The sequence below is a fragment of the Hyperolius riggenbachi genome, chromosome 5 (assembly GCF_040937935.1).
Source record: "Hyperolius riggenbachi isolate aHypRig1 chromosome 5, aHypRig1.pri, whole genome shotgun sequence".
NCBI lineage: Eukaryota > Metazoa > Chordata > Amphibia > Anura > Hyperoliidae > Hyperolius > Hyperolius riggenbachi.
Window position 1 is genome coordinate 167,177,753 of NC_090650.1, and position 17,962 is coordinate 167,195,714.

The 17,962-nt window shown below is 46.4% G+C and overlaps 1 protein-coding gene across 1 annotated transcript in view; it reads left to right on the top strand.

The window, feature by feature from the left end:
• The window catches only part of LOC137519344 (protein C-mannosyl-transferase DPY19L1-like), a 1,198,743-nt gene that overhangs the window by 922,666 nt on the left and 258,115 nt on the right, over nt 1-17,962 (top strand). The window contains exon 14 of the mRNA XM_068238294.1: nt 17,218-17,317. Within this exon, the coding sequence (XP_068094395.1) occupies nt 17,218-17,317 (100 nt within the window). The remainder of the gene's footprint in view (nt 1-17,217; nt 17,318-17,962) is intronic.

The window sequence follows — 17,962 nt, forward strand, 5'->3', positions numbered from 1 at the left end:
ACTGTCCTATGGAGAGGGAAGGAGAGGCAGGAGGGTGCATGTACTGTCCTATAGAGAGGGAAGGAGAGGCAGGAGGCTGCATGTACTGTCCTATGGAGAGGGGAGGAGAGGGGAGGCTGTATGTACTGTCCTATGGAGAGAGGAGGCAGGAGGCTGCATGTACTGTCCTATGGAGAGGGGAGGAGAGGCAGGAGGCTGTATGTACTGTCCTATGGAAAGAGGAGGCAGGAGGCTGCATGTACTGTCCTATGGAGAGGGGGAGAGGCAGGAGGCTGCATGTACTGTCCTATGGAGAGGGGGAGGGGCAGGAGGCTGCATGTACTGTCCTATGGAGAGGGGGGGGGGGAGAGGCAGGAGGCTGTATGTACTGTCCTATGGAAAGAGGAGGCAGGAGGCTGCATGTACTGTCCTATGGAGAGGGGGAGAGGCAGGAGGCTGCATGTACTGTCCTATGGAGAGGGGGGGAGAGGCAGGAGGGTGCATGTACTGTCCTATGGATAGGGGAGGAGAGGCAGGAGGCTGTATGTACTGTCCTATGGAGAGAGGAGGCAGGAGGCTGCATGTACTGTCCTATGGAGAGGCAGGAGGCTGCATGTACTGTCCTATGGAGAGGGGGGGAGAGGCAGGAGGGTGCATGTACTGTCCTATGGAGAGGGGAGGAGAGGCAGGAGGGTGCATGCACTGTCCTATGGAAAGGGGGAGAGGCAGGAGGGTGGGTGCATGTACTGTCCTATGGAGAAGGTAGGAGAAGCAGGAGGGTGGGTGCATGTACTGTCCTATGGAGAGGGGAGGAGAGGCAGGAGGGTGCATGCACTGTCCTATAAAGAAGGGAGGAGAAGCAGGAGGGTGCATGTACTGTCCTATGGAGAGGGGAGGAGAGGCAGGAGGCTGAATGTACTGTCCTATGGAGAGGCAGGAGGCTGCATGTACTGTCCTATGGAGAGGAGAGGCAGGAGGCTGCATGTACTGTCCTATGGAGAGGGGAAGAGAGGCAGGAGGGTGCATGTACTTTCCTATGGAGAGGGGGAAAGGCAGGAGGCTGCATGTACTGTCCTATGGAGAGGGGAAGAGAGGCAGGAGGGTGCATGTACTGTCCTATGGAGAGGGGAGGAGAAGCAGGAGGCTGCATGTACTGTCCTATGTCGAGCGGAGGCGAGGCAGGAGGCTGCATGTACTGTCGTATGGAGAGGGGCAATCGGAAGGTGGCTCCCCCAGGACCGCCTAATGACAATTGGCATCAAGTCATGGGGGAGGAAATTACGCTGAATGATGGAGCAGAGTTTTGAGATCAGCCTGAGTGCCAGCCGCAGTCGCAGGAGGCAGGCGGTTACACATAAAAAAAAAAAAAAAAGTTTATTTACAAGTACAGCCCTGTTCTGTAAAGGGGACAGCTTTGCCACTGAGCTGTCCCCTCGAGTGTGCCACAAGAAAATCCCTCTTGTAGGCTGATGCCTATGAGAGGTGATAAGCTCTGATTGGCTCTGGATTGGGGGGGAGGGGGTGAAGAATTATTTAAATAAAATGTGATTTTATTACAAAAAAAAACAAAAAAACAATACACGTGTACTCTGTAATACACGTGTAAATTTTGAGATAGATAGATAGATAGATATAAAATTTGGTAGGACATTAGATTATGGTAGGGAATAGATTGTGAGCACTTCTGAGGACAGACCCCAACAGGGAGATGTCCACATGCGGCGCACGATTTCCCCACAAAATGCAACCAGATTATTGGCAGATTCTTCACAAAATACAACCAGATTGTCGCCACATTTCCCCACAAAATGCAACCAGATTGTCGGCAGATTCTCCACAAAATGCAACCAGATTGTCGGCAGCTTCTCCACAAAATGCAACCAGATTGTCAGCAGATTCTCCACAAAATGCAACCAGATTGTCAGCAGATTTCCCCACAAAATGCAGCGAGCGGGAATCACTCACCAAGAATCAGAGAGCTCTGCGTGCCGCTGCTGGTCTGGTCTTCTGCACTGCCAAGTCCAATCACGCTCTCACAGGAAGTACAATGAGAGCGTGATTGGACAGTGTCAGTGCAGAAGACCAGACCCAGCAGCACGCAGGTATATAGCTCTCTGTAAGCCATTCCCTGCTGCTGCCGCTGGCTGCAATTCTGGAGGGGGGAGCGCGGAAGGGGGGCCCTAGGTGAGGAAGGGGGCTTCCCCCTCCCCGCTGCTCTGTGCCACTTTCCCCCCTTTCCTGTGCCCCCCTCCTTTTCAGCACTGGGCGGGCCCCCCCCCCCCCCACACATACTTTATATATATGCATACATACATACATACATACTCTATATACGTACAGCATACACACACACACATGCTCTGTATATACACACGCAGATCACGTCACACACACACACACACTATATACATACACACACGCTCTGTATACATATATACACACATACTCTATATACATACATACATACATACTCTATATACATATGTGTAGAGAAGAACCGAGAGCCAAAATATAGTGTAGTAGGTTGTGAAAATGGAAAAATAAAGCAGAGTACAATATTATACTCACAAACATGGGTTACCTCCAGGTAACCACTGTATAAGCAGGTGAGGAGATTAGCCTGTCCTCACTCAGGATTAAGAAGTCGCTCTCTGTAGACAGGAAAAAGATGGGGTATCCCCCTCCACCAAAGGTGGATATTCAATATACCAAGGACAGAGGCGCCAAAAGAATAAAACCAATATTTAAAAGTTTTAAAAATTGCTATGGAGGCAGTGGTGGACTTACCTCCAGCAAGTAGACACAACAGACTGTGTGTTTAGAACAAGTTAAATTTATTGGTACACTCCGGGGGGCAGTCGCAACGCGTTTCGCAGGCAAAGCCCGCTTCCTCAGGCAATAGTGAACGGAGTACACAACTGTGGACAAGAGGCATAGTTGGTGTATATTCCCAGACGTATACATAGACAAATATAATAAAATAAACAGAGCAGTTGTAATGTGTACACAGTAGGTAGAATAAATCAATCAATAAATAAATAAATGGTGTCATCCGTGTAGTGTAGCAAACATGGGGTAGGATGAAATGGACATATCTAAATATATACATATGTACCTACATGTATATACACGCATATACTAGTAAACATGGTACCCAATGTTGGTATGGGTAGGGGAGCGGGGTATGCTGTGAAAGGTTAAGAGGTGGAGGATATAGGGGGACCAGCCGATTTTTAAGTGTTTCTAGGGAAAAAAAGGGGTTAGGAATAGTGGTCACATGTAGTTTAAAAGAGCAAGTACAGGTGACTAGCGTTTTTAGAGGTGAAATGGTATGGGATATGTGGGAAAGGTGGGGAGAGGTTTTTTTTTAAAATAACTTACTGTGAGGTGCGGGGGGGAGACAAGAAGAGGGGAGGGATATGTTAAATCAGTGTATGGTCCGTGCAGGGCTCAGCTTAAGATGGTAGGGACAGTGCTGGGCATCATTACATTCGTCTAAACAAGAGTGGTGAAACAAAATCCACTTACCAGCATTAGGTCCGGGTAACACCTGGCACCTCGTTATCATGGTGTCCCGGACCTGCTGTTTAAATATGGCTCCATGATGTGTCTGAGCCTATCAGAGGGCGGAGGGGCGGTTCCTACTTTTCGCCTCACTCGTGCGTCCAAAAAAACGACCCTCTAGTATGGTCGACCTGCGGGCGCTGTGTCTGGCCGCCATGCTTAGGGCGGGGACCTCCGGGCGGCGAGAGTTAGCGTGTGACGTCATGCGTATATCATGCGCATGCGCCTGATGTCATTTCGGCCATATTTGAAACTGGAAAGATGGCCGGTGCGGCGGCTCTAACTGCTGTTAGAATAGTGAAGGGGGTTTTTTGTATCAAAGGGTGATTGAATCAATTATTTGTGCCCATTTCAAATTAAAATTAAAAAATATATGTGTGGATTTTTATATTTATTTATTTTGATGGCCTTACGGGGCCTTGTGTTTAACATGTATCTTATGGAATTGAAGTGGAGTTATGATGCCATCTAGTGGGTGGTTTTAGGAAGCTGAATTTTTTTATAAAACCTGCTTCTATTTACATCCAATAGGCACAGTTGTGCATATAAAATGTATATAAACTGTATATGTATAAATCTTATATAAAGTAGATTTATATATAATATAATATATATAAGATTTAAAATTCAGCTTCCTAAAACCACCCACTAGATGGCATCATAACTCCACTTCAATTCCATAAGATACATGTTAAACACAAGGCCCCGTAAGGCCATCAAAATAAATAAATATAAAAATCCACACATATATTTTTTAATTTTAATTTGAAATGGGCACAAATAATTGATTCAATCACCCTTTGATACAAAAAACCCCCTTCACTATTCTAACAGCAGTTAGAGCCGCCGCACCGGCCATCTTTCCAGTTTCAAATATGGCCGAAATGACATCAGGCGCATGCGCATGATATACGCATGACGTCACACGCTAACTCTCGCCGCCCGGAGGTCCCCGCCCTAAGCATGGCGGCCAGACACAGCGCCCGCAGGTCGACCATACTAGAGGGTCGTTTTTTTGGACGCACGAGTGAGGCGAAAAGTAGGTACCGCCCCTCCGCCCTCTGATAGGCTCAGACACATCATGGAGCCATATTTAAACAGCAGGTCCGGGACACCATGATAACGAGGCGCCAGGTGTTACCCGGACCTAATGCTGGTAAGTGGATTTTGTTTCACCACTCTTGTTTAGACGAATGTAATGATGCCCAGCACTGTCCCTACCATCTTAAGCTGAGCCCTGCACGGACCATACACTGATTTAACATATCCCTCCCCTCTTCTTGTCTCCCCCCCGCACCTCACAGTAAGTTATTTTAAAAAAAACCCTCTCCCCACCTTTCCCACATATCCCATACCATTTCACCTCTAAAAACGCTAGTCACCTGTACTTGCTCTTTTAAACTACATGTGACCACTATTCCTAACCCCTTTTTTTTCCCTAGAAACACTTAAAAATCGGCTGGTCCCCCTATATCCTCCACCTCTTAACCTTTCACAGCATACCCCGCTCCCCTACCCATACCAACATTGGGTACCATGTTTACTAGTATATGCGTGTATATACATGTAGGTACATATGTATATATTTAGATATGTCCATTTCATCCTACCCCATGTTTGCTACACTACACGGATGACACCATTTATTGATTGATTTATTCTACCTACTGTGTACACATTACAACTGCTCTGTTTATTTTATTATATTTGTCTATGTATACGTCTGGGAATATACACCAACTATGCCTCTTGTCCACAGTTGTGTACTCCGTTCACTATTGCCTGAGGAAGCGGGCTTTGCCAGCGAAACGCGTTGCGACTGCCCCCCGGAGTGTACCAATAAATTTAACTTGTTCTAAACACACAGTCTGTTGTGTCTACTTGCTGGAGGTAAGTCCACCACTGCCTCCATAGCAATTTTTAAAACTTTTAAATATTGGTTTTATTCTTTTGGCGCCTCTGTCCTTGGTATACTCTATATACAGTACATACACACATACATACATACACGCTCTATATATATATACACACATACATACATACACGCTCTATATATACACACGCAGATCACATCACACACACACACTATATACATACACACAGATGCTCTGTATACATATATACACACACATACTCTATATACATACACGCTCTATATATACACACGCGCGCACACACACACACACACTATATACATACATACACACATACTCTATATACATACACGCTCTATATATACACACGCGCGCACACACACACACTATATACATACATACACATATACTCTATATACATACATGCTCTACACACACACACACACACACACACACACACACACACACACACACACACACACACACACACTATATACATACACACACACACACACACAATATACATACACACACTATATACATATACACACACTATATACATATACACACACACACTATATACATATACACACACACAATATATACATATACACACACTATATACATATACACACACACTATATACATATACACACACACTATATACATATACACACACACTATATACATATACACACACACACACTATATACATATACACACACACACACACACACACTATATACATATACACACACACACACACACACACAATATACATACACACACTATATACATATACACACACACTATATACATATACACACACACACACTATATACATATACACACACACACACACTATATACATATACACACACACACACTATATACATATACACACACACACACTATATACATATACACACACACACACACTATATACATATACACACACACACACTATATACATATACACACACACACACTAAATACATACACACATGCTTTGTATACACACACTCTATACATACACATCACATCACACAAATGCCATACATATATGCACACACTACATCCATTCCATACAAACACGGCAGTGTCAGCACCTCTCCAATACTAGCAGCATCTCCTGTGACAGCTGCAGCTCCGAGTGTCTGTGTTTGTCTTCTACACTCCTGCTGTCCCTGCGAGCCAGGGAGGAGGAAGAGGAGGAGGAGCTGGACATTTCCTCTGCACACTGAAGTCTTTCAGTGTAATCAGCTCCGCAGACGGCTGTGACAGGGAGCTGAGCATCAAAAGCAGGAAGGAGGGGGAGAGCTGGCTGTAGCCTCATCAGCTGATCCCTACTAACGTTCCGCATTAGCCTCCGCAAACAGTCTTGTAACAGTCCTCCGGCAACTACAGATGACGTTGGTGACATCTCTGTATTGCCAATCAGAGCGGTGCAGAGGCGTGGCTGGGGAAACGTGAGGGGCAGAGAGAGCAGCCAATCAGGCTGCACTACTACATAAAGGGGAGGAATATGAAATGAAGGGGAGGCACAGGGAGGAGAAGAGGAAAACAAAAGCCGCCCAGCATTTACTGCTGCGGCTCTTCGTACGAATTAGGAGCTGGGAGGCAATGATTTGTAAATGATATTAATGTAAAAATGTGAATGCTTTTTTAATGTGCCAGTGCCTTTTTAGCATGTTTTTAGGCTTGATTAAAGAGGGATATAGAAAACTATTTTTTAAATTCACGCCTAGCAGTTACTCTTTAACCTCCCTGGCGGTTTAATTATTTTGCCAGGGAGGCTGCGGGAGGGTTTTTTTTAAATTAAAAAAAAAATATTTCATGCAGCCAACTAAAAGTTGGCTGCATGAAAGCCCACTAGAGGGCGCTCCGGAAGCGTACTTTCGATCGCCTCCGGCAATCGAAAGTAACAAGATAGGCCGCAATGAGCGGCCTATCTTGTTTTGCTTTCCTCGTCGCCATGGCGACGTGCGGAGTGACGTCATGGACGTCAGTCGACGTCCTGACGTCAGAGCCGCCCGATCCAGCCCCTAGCGCCGGCCGGAACTGTTTGTTCCGGCTGCGCTGGGCTCGGGCGGCTGGGGGGACCCTCTTTCGCCGCTGCACGCGGCGGATCGCCGCGGAGCGGCGGCGATCGGGCAGCACACGCGGCTGGCAAAGTGCCGGCTGCGTGTGCTGCTTTTTTCAGAACTCAAATCGGCCCAGCAGGGCCTGAGCGGCGACCTCCGGCGGCATACCCCGAGCTCAGCTCGGGATTACCGCCAAGGAGGTTAAGACAGCTCTGCAGAGCCCCCTACAGAGGCTCCCTATGCTAGATGATCTTTTCTATTTGGTAAGTGCTCTGACTCTCATTCCTTCAGACCACCTAACGCTCCCCCTGCTGTTCACCCACCATACTCAAACTTAGCACAATGAAATACTGTGTCTTTTCTTTTAGCCTATTTGTGACCAGTCTATTTTTTAAAGAGCAACTAGCGCTGTGATCGAATAGCTTATGTAGCTGTGAGATACCACCTTAGTTTGACTTATATGTATATTTATATTCAATAGCTGGCCAAGTCCTAATTGTTATTTGTGTTTATACAAATTTATATTATGATTTTATGAGCGATATACTTTTACTATGGATTCTCAATATTACCAACAATGTTGATACTTATTATTTATTTTTATAAAGCAGCGACTATTATTATTATTATTATAATTATTATTGAATTTACTCCCTGGTTCGCGGGGCGGTGCGGGCTGCTTGGCGTGGGTGTGCTGGGCGGTTGGCATGTGGGGTGCCGTTCGCGGGTTTTTGCGCGTGCGGGGTGCCGTGGTTCGCGTGGTTGCGGGCTTTTGTGCGCGCGGTTTGCCGTGATGGCGGGGCGCGCGCGGGGGTCCGCGATCGCGCGGGTCGTGGCGTTTTGCGCGTGCGGGGGTCCGCGGGCGGCGTTTCGCGTGCTGGCTGTTTTGGCGCGCCCGTGCTGGACGGTTTGCACCGCTTTGTGAATCAGGCCCATTAAGTTTTCCTCCTTTATTGCGATTAGTATCTTTACTGCTAACGATTATCACCAGTATTACTCTTTCTTACATAATAATAATTTATAAAAAAACATTATGTATGTACAAAAACGCATCTAAAAATTTGATCAATATGATATGATGCAATGTTTATGATCTTGGTAGAACATTTTTTACTATTATGTTTGGTATACATGTACAAGTATATTGAGGAGTTCTTGTTGCTATTGTAGGCACTTTTACTGGCCTGATGAAGCGGGCTGAGACCCGCGAAACGCGTTGCCTGTGCTAATAAAAATCCCTTGTATTAACTACAGAGGTTTCGTCATTGAGGTAAGCTACCTCATATCACTTTTCGATTTTAAGCTGATTTTAGATGCTTTTATTACATCAGGGCACCTCTTTCCCTTTTACGTACAGTAATACCATGGTCAGTAAACCATTTACCAGTGGTTTTGGCACTGTGAGCAGGTGCCAGGTTGTGCTGAAAAATAAAATCTTCATCTCCATAAAGCTTTTCAGCAGATGGAAGCATGAAGTGCTCCAAAATCTCCTGTTAGCTCGCTGCATTGACCCTGCCCTTGATAAAACACAGTGGACCAACACCAGCAGCTGACGTGGCACCCCAGACCATCACTGACTGTGGGTACTTGACACTGGACTTCAGGCATTTTGGCATTTCCCTCTCCCCAGTCTTCCTCCAGACTCTGGCACCTTGATTTCCAAATGACATGTAAAAGTTGCTTTCATCCGAAAAAAGTACTTTGGACCACTGAGCAACAGTCCAGTGGTGCTTCTCTGTAGCCCAGGTCAGGCGCTTCTGCCGCTGTTTCTGGTTCAAAAGTGGGTTCATGCTTCCATCTGCTGAAAAGCTTTATGGAGATGAAGATTTCATTTTTCAGCACGACCTGGCACCTGCTCACAGTGCCAAAACCACTGGTAAATGGTTTACTGACCATGGTATTACTGTGCTCAATTGGGCTGCCAACTCTCCTGACCTGAACCCCATAGAGAATCTGTGGGATAGTGTGAAGAGAAAGTTGAGAGACGCAAGACCCAACACTCTGGATGAGCTTAAGGCCGCTATCGAAGCATTCTGGGCCTCCATAACACCTGATCAGTGCCACAGGCTGATTGCCTCCATGCCACGCCGCACTGAAGCAGTCATTTCTGCAAAAGGTTTCCCGACCAAGTATTGAGTGCATAACTGAACATAATTATTTGAAGGTTGACTTTTTTTGTTTTAAAAACACTTTTCTTTTATTGGTCGGATGAAATATGCAATTTTTTTGAGATATGAATTTGGGATTTTCATGAGATGTATGCCAAAATCATCAAAATAAAACAATAAAAAGCTTGAACTACTTCAGTTGTGTGTATTTGAATCTAAAATATATGAAAGTCTAATGTTTATCAGTACATTACAGAAAATAATGAACTCTATCACAATATGCTAATTTTTTGAGAAGATCCTATATATATATATATATATATATATATATATATATATATATATATATATATATATATATATATATATATATATATATATATATATATATATATATATATATATAATACATCAATTAAAAAAAATTTGGGAAGTGAAATTTTTAACATTAATCTTTTTTAAATATAGCTAAAGGTTCTAGCGCCCGCTAATTTAACGGGCTTTATATCTAGTCAATATATAATCATCTTTATTCACAACATAGTATAAAAACACTTAAAAACAATAAGGATAACCATGCATGGAAACAAACCAATACGTATACATAATCAATACACAACAGGAGCTGGTTGCCTGGCACTCAGTAATGGGGGGATAGAAAAGTCCTCTGCACCTTTAAGTAACGCCTCCGACCTGGTCCACTTCACTGCTTTAAATATGTGAGGAAGCGTGCTTCCAGGCTAATTCAAACAACAACGAATTCACAGAACATACAAGACAGTCCGTGCACAGCTTCCTGTGTTCACATTTATTTTCTCATGATTTTTTCGCCAGCAGGCAAGTAAACATAGGTCACATTTCAGTAATCATATATACAGTAGATCGATCTGACCTGTGTGGAAGACGGGTGCGGGAGGGTGACCAGGGGATGAGAGGACGGCGCAACAGTCGTTTCGCGCCGGTGTGGCACTTGTTCACGTGCGTTATTCGTGAACGTGCGTTAATGAAGGGGGCACACTGGACGTGGAGATACGAGAATCAGGGAGCGACAGTAATTCCTCCCTGGATTATCCACTTATAAGTCAAGGTGTATCAGAAGGTCGCGCTGGAGCAAGTACAATATTCGACCACAGCGCTAGTCCTGCACCAGTCAACCGGGAGTTAGTGACCAGGGTGCTGGAATTGAGATTGGGAGGCCTTTGCGAGAAGGAGACAAAGCTCTTTTGGACTGCCACCACTCTCAACAAATATAGGGAGGCAGGTTACATTGCTCGGGGTTTCAGATCCTACAGAGAACCCTCAGCATATCAGGAGGACAAGCAATTTGTGGAGAGATGGGAGATGACCCACCTGAACTATATGTAGAACTCTGCAAGAGATTGTATGAGAACGGACCATTGCAGAACACAACAAGGTATCAGGGGAGCTGCAGGAGACTAGGGAGCAGTTGCAGGAGGCCACAAATGAGGAAACTTTTGAGGCGATCATTACCAAGATCGAGAAGAAGATTCTGCCAAGGAGGCACTCCTAACAAAGGGGGTCCCCCCCAAGAAAGGGAGAGGGTACTGGACAACGGACTCAGGGTCAGACTCAGAGGATGAGAAAAGTGTGAAACGTCCAAAGCCTAAACAGCTTAGGAAGAAGGGACAAAGGGGTAACCCAGATTCCAAACCCAAGCAGCCAACTCCCAAACCATGTGCCTCGACCCCTTTAGGAAACTAGTCCGCCGAGGAGGCAGAGGGCGGAACAAGCCTGGAAAGGACAGTGACCTGGGACTCTCCAGTGGCGGTCAGGGGCGCTCATGGGAACACCAGCACAAAGAAGAGACGGACCAGGGAGTAGTAGAGGGAGGGAGGGGGGTCATGTGGGGGAACTACAGGTGGTCAATCTTACCGGGGAAACCATCCCCGAGGCATGCCTAACCCTCCTCAAAAAGGGTTTAGGCTTTTCACCAACTAGGGACTTTGACTTTGTGGACTTTTTTGTGGATCTCTACAAGACGACCAGGAAAATGATGCTTAACCAGCTATACCGGGATGACAATGCGGGGCTCCAAGGACAGAGCGAAGGAGGCCCTGCACTAGCGGCAGTCCCAGAGTCCACTTTAGGGTTCAGTCCCATGGTGGACTGGGATCTGGCCGAGATGGAGGCACTCCGGATACTGGAGGAGCTGTGGGAGGAGGGTGGAGACTGTTCTATGGATGAGGAGGACCCCTCTAGCTTGTGCCTTAGTCTGGGTAACCCTGGGGCCTTCCGGGCGTGTAGGTCCACTCGGGCGGTGCCAGTCCCCCCTGGTTCGCCAATAGACCAATTTTTCCACCAGGTCGCGGACGAAATGAAGGCCCTTTGCTACAACAAGGCGCCGGATAACCTAAGTAGCACAGAAAGGATGGCCGTTAAATGGCTTAAACAACGTCGCGACCTGGTGGTGAAACAGGCGGACAAGGGGGGAAATGTAGTAATCATGTCAGGTGAGGCCTACACACGGGAGGCATACAGGCAGTTGGAAAACAGAGATTTTTATGAGCGCCTGGATCGCAATCCGACCACAAAATACCAGTCAACTCTCCGCACTTTATTGAGGCGGGGGGTGGAACTGGGGTACATGCCACAGAGGTTAGCTACAGATTTGTTGCCCGTGTCCCCCCGGTACCCTGTGTGGTACCATCTTCCCAAATTGCATAAATCGATGGAGAGCCCTCCGGGGAGGCCCATAGTCTCTGGATGCGGGTCTCTCATGGAACGGCTCTCCCGTTTTTTGGACCATCTGTTGCGCCCACTCCTCGCGGGGGTTTCAACCTATCTGGCAGACACGTTGGACGCAATCAATGTTGCCGAAAACGTGGTGTGGCGACCTGGGGTACAGGCTTGCCACAATTGATGTAGAGAGTCTCTACAGCCGTATACCCCACGAGGAAGGCATAAAGGCAGTCCGTCGGTTCCTTGATAGGACCAACAAAGACACGGGACACAAAGATTACCTGTGTGAGTGTCTTAGGTTTGTCCTAACGCACAATGCGTTTATGTTCGATGGAAGGTGGTACCACCAGACTTCCGGGACGGCCATGGGAACCTCTGTGGCATGTACCTACGCTGGGCTCTTTTTAGGAGCCTGGAAGGAGGACTATGTGTTAAGTCCTTCCAACCCCTTTCGAGGGAACATCAAAGTGTGGTCGCGTTATGTGGACGATGTGCTGGTCGTGTGGCGGGGGAGCCTTGAGGAGTTTGGGGGGTTCATAGAGCACCTCAATGTCAATAAGATTAACATGCGTTTTACGTCAGAGATCAGCTATAGGGGCGTATGTTTTCTGGATTTATTGATCAAACCAGATGGAGCTAAATTGATTTGTGAAGGCTTTAGGAAATCTACAGCGGTCAATTCATTACTGCATAAAAGCAGCTATCACCCTGATCATGTTACGTCATCCCTGCCATACGGCCAGTACCTACGTCTCAGGCGCAACAACACTAACCCAGATACATTTGAGATGCAGGCGAGAGAGCTCACTGCCCGCTTGCGGGCAAGGGATTATGATCAAGTTGCCCTTGAGGCAGCAATGGAAAGGGCTAGGTGGAAAGACAGATCCACCCTTCTGGTCAGACAGTCTAAACCTGATAAAGGTGGCTCTCTCACATGCACTTTTGATTACACACCTATGACCAGAAAGTTATCTCAGGTCATAAAAAATAATTGGTCACTCATAACTAGGGACCCTGCATTGCAAAAGATTTTCCCTGACCCCCCATGAGTGGTTTACAGGAGAGCCCCGACCCTAGGTGATATCCTGACGCGGAGTGAATATCGCTCCACTACGCCATCTAACTGGTTGACCACCAGACGTCCCAAGGGGAACCACAGATGCGGCAAGTGCAAACACTGTCCGCAGATGTTGGAAGGTACGTACCTCAGAATGGGGGGGGGGGGGGTACAGTGGGAGGTGAGGGCTTTCATAACCTGCCAGACAAGATTTGTCTCTTATGTCATTTTTTGTCCGTCAGTTCTATTATGTAGGTAAAACAACCCGATCCCTGAGGGAGAGAGTGGGGGAGCACTTCAAGTCCATCAAGTCTGGGAGGGGGTGCCCTCGCTTAATTGACCATGTCAGAGAGGCCCATGGGGGCAAGTCCAAGTGTTTGAAATTTGCGGGACTTCTACATGTTACAAACCCCAGAAGGGGAGGTAACAGGGATCAAGCGTTAACTCGACGAGAATCTCGCGTGATTCTGCGCACGAAGGCAACGGGGCCTTTAGGCCTCAATGACAGGTTGGAACTATCCTGTTTCCTTGATCCTTAGCGTTCAGGGCTTCTCCCATCCCTAGGCTTGGGTGTGGACATGGGAGTGTTCCTCTTTTCTCCCCCCCCCTCTCTCCTGCACCTTTGGGAATGGCTCCTCCTCTTTTACTTTTCCCCCTTTGATCATATTCTTCTCCTTATCCGAAGAGCTTCTTTTTCTTTTCATTTCCTGATGGACTCCTCTACTCTATGTCTCCCTATATATGCTCTCCTCTGTCTCCCTTCCATTAATGGACATCCCAGGTTTGGGGGACTTTGGACCTCAGCTCACGGGCATTTGCCTGGAGCGGTGGTGCATAAGGGTGTGCTGGGGGACAGGTGCAGTCTATAATGGATGGCGATGTGACAGATGATGTCACCAGAATTCTGGTGGCAATGTTCACATTTTGCCCTGGGGGAAAAGTGGATACCACGGGAGGGAGATTTTTCTGCCCTGTTGGTTGTCCTTTCCCTCCCCCGGAGCAAGACCATTCCATTTATGCACTGTCATGCCCAGCATGCCCCTAGCTGGTCCCTGGTCAAACTCTATTGGACGTCGATTGTGCCATTTACTCTTTGGAGCTCTTTCCCTTTGTAATGTAATGTTTCTCCCCTATGCCCCCTTTAGTGGGCTTTGTGGGAGCACCCCTCCTCCCCATTTTGATTCTTAGTATAATATCCTGGATGATGTCCAAGTCGGGACTAATGGTGGTCGGCCGAGAAAAAGAATATGAGAGTGGGTGGGTATAATAAGGTCCCAACCTAGAGACTTGTCTCTAGGCTTCTGTTTCCTTCTCTCTTCCTTCCCTCCCACCTCACAGTGTTAGGCCCTGGGACTAACGCACGTGAGCAAGCGCCACACCGGCGCGAAACGGCTGTTGCGCCGTCCTCTCATCCCCTGGTCACCCTCCCGCACCCGTCTTCCACACAGGTCAGATCGATCTACTGTATATATGATTACTGAAATGTGACATATGTTTACTTGCCTGCTGGCGAAAAAATCATGAGAAAATAAATGTGAACACAGGAAGCTGTGCACGGACTGTCTTGTATGTTCTGTATATACATAATCAACAATGTGCTGAATTTCCCGGATGTGTGTGGCCACACACTCTGAGGTTATGCAGATTACGCCTCCTTTGGCCCGCCCACCTAGGTCCTTTCTTTGAAAAGCCGAGCACACTTACTGATTTGCTATCATTTTTAGTATGTGGAGTGGAAACACATGTATTTGTTGATTATGTACAGTATATGTATTAGCTTGTTTTCATGCATGGTTATCCTTATTGTTTTTAAGTGTTTTTATACTATTTTGTGAATAAAGATGATTATATATTTATTCATATGAGTGGTGCGGTCTATTTAGGGAACTACTGTTCTTTGTATGTTTACATTTTGGTTTATGAGTTCCTTTCTGCACACTCATTTTGGATTACCCAAATATTTTAGGGTGTGGCTGATGGTGCTTGCCCCTTGTGTGTTTTATTAATTATTGGGTGACTGTGTGTCAAAGTTACAAAAAGTGGGTGGAGCCTAAATCAAATTTCACTGGGAAAATATAAAGTGCAGCCATTCTTACACTGTTATTGGCAGGGCTCTCAAACTTTACTCAGTTGGTCACTGGGTGACTGAGATTAATATTCAGGGAAGTGGGTGGAGCCTACAATAGCCAATCAAAATTCATCTGTTGATTTTCAAGGGGAATATTTAAACTGCTGCCATTCTTACAATCTTAATGGCAGAGGCCTCAAAACTGGTTTAGTCGGTCATTGGGTGACTGGGGTTCACATTCTGAAAAGGGGGCAGAGCCACAAAGAGCCAATCAGATTTGTTTCATTTCAGTGGGAAAATTTTAATTATTGACGCCAAGGACCACATAGCTCACAAACTTGGTCATTAACCTCCTTGCCGGTCTAAAAAATCCGGCAAGGAGGCAGCGCCGCACATTTTTTTTTTTTTTTTTTTTAAAATCATGTAGCGAGCCAAGGGCTCGCTACATGATAGCCGCTAAGCGGCGGCATCCCCCCACCCACTCCGATCGCCTTCGGCGATCAGAGTATGCAGGGAATCCCGTTGAGAACGGGATTTCCTGCAGGGCTTCCCCGGTCGCCATGGCGACGGGGCGGGATGACGTCACCGACGTCATGGACGTCGGGACGTCATAGGGAATCCCGATCCGCCCCTCAACGCTGCCTGGCACTGATTGGCCAGGCAGCGCAGGGCTCTGGGGCGGGGGGGAGTGACTCGGCGCGGCGGATTGCGGCGGATCGGCGGTGAGCGGCGGCGATCGGAAGTTACAAGCAGCTAGCAAAGTGCTAGCTGCTTGTAACAAAAAAAAATTATGCAAATCGGCCCAGCGGGGCCTGAGATATCCTCCTGCGCAGGTTACCCCGAGCTGAGCTCGGGATAACCGGCAAGGAGGTTAAATGACTGTGTTTCACTGTTAGAAAAAGTGGGCAGAGCCAACAACTACATTTTTTACATGAGAAAATATAATCTGCAGCCATTCTTACACTGTTAATGGCAGGGTTCTCCACAGTTGGCCACTGGGTGACTGGGATTAATATTCAGGAAAGTGGGTGGAGCATACAACAGCCATTCAAAATTCAGCTATTGATTTTCAAGGGGAATATTTACATTGCTGCCATTCTTACACTGTTAATGGAAGAGGTCTCAAATCTGGTACAGTCTGTCATTGGGTGACAGGTGTCCAAATTCTGGAAAGAGGCAGAGCCACAGCCATATTTTTTTTATTTCAATGGGGAAATATAAATTATTGATACCAAGGACCACAAAGCTCACAAACTTGGTCATTGACTGTGTGTTAGGTTTAGAAAAAGTTGGCAGAGTCAACAGCAGCCAAATACATACCCGGGCAACGCCGGGTTCATCAGCTAGTTATACATAATTTTAGATTCTCCCTTTCTGGTCAATCAGATATTCACCTACAGATTTGCAAAGCTTTGCACTTGTGACAGTTTCGCAAAAAGTTTTACAAATTTGCTTTTGACTCAGTCGTCAGGCAAGGATCGGGACACTGCGTGTCCAAGGCTTTACAGATGTATTGCTAGCCTCCTGCATTTAAACAATGTACACTTACAAATGCTTAGTAAGCACATATTGTGTATTCTTTCGCAAGCGATGTAAGCATATGGTATTGTATGCTGCATACTATCCACTAACTTGCACAATGTCGAAAGGCACCAATTTGATCAGAACATGTAGCATTTTTACTACCTTATGTTATTAGATGATAAGCTTAGTCCAAATTTAATTTATAAATTAAATGTATTTTATAACTATGAAACATTGACCAATAATTATGTTTTTCCAGATGCTGTTTTTGCTGGTGCAATGCCAACAATGGCAAGTGTTAAGCTGTCAACAGGACGTGCCATAGTTAATCACCCACATTATGAAGATGCTGGTTTACGGTGAGTTTTGTGGATGTTTATGATGAAGAATGCGGACTATGTCACTTCATTAAGTGAATGAAGTATGTTCTGGTTTTAGTTTACTGCATTAAATGAGCATCATGCTTGATACAGTGTCCACTAGAGGTTATGCTGGAAGCACACATAGGTGTGTTTGTTTGTGATGACAGATGTTTCAAACGCATTTAAACTGACAATCCATGTTAACCCCTTCAGTAGTTCTACTCCTGCGCAGTACAGCGAGGACAACGTGGCGGTGATTGACAGCGGCGCTTGCGCAGATGTAGTACGAGGCCGACCCTGAGGTCGGCCTCAGTACCGGCGGGGATACCGGGCGAGCGGAGCTACGTCTTGGGACATGTCGCCGGAAACGAGCTGGAGGAAGTCACTGGTAAGTAGATTGGGTAGGGGGCCTTACAGCCTGATGAGTCCTTTAAGGACCATAAACTGCTGAGACCAGAAACCGGCGCCAAAGGAATGACTGCATATACCCGTCACTATCACCATCCATGCCGCATGCCCGTCATCTCAGGCCACCCACTCTGCCAACTCTATTACGACAGAACTCTATGAGACGGTCAGGAGCCACTTTCATTGGCTCCTGACCGTGTGATTAATGTAAACCAATGGGAGTTGCTTACATTG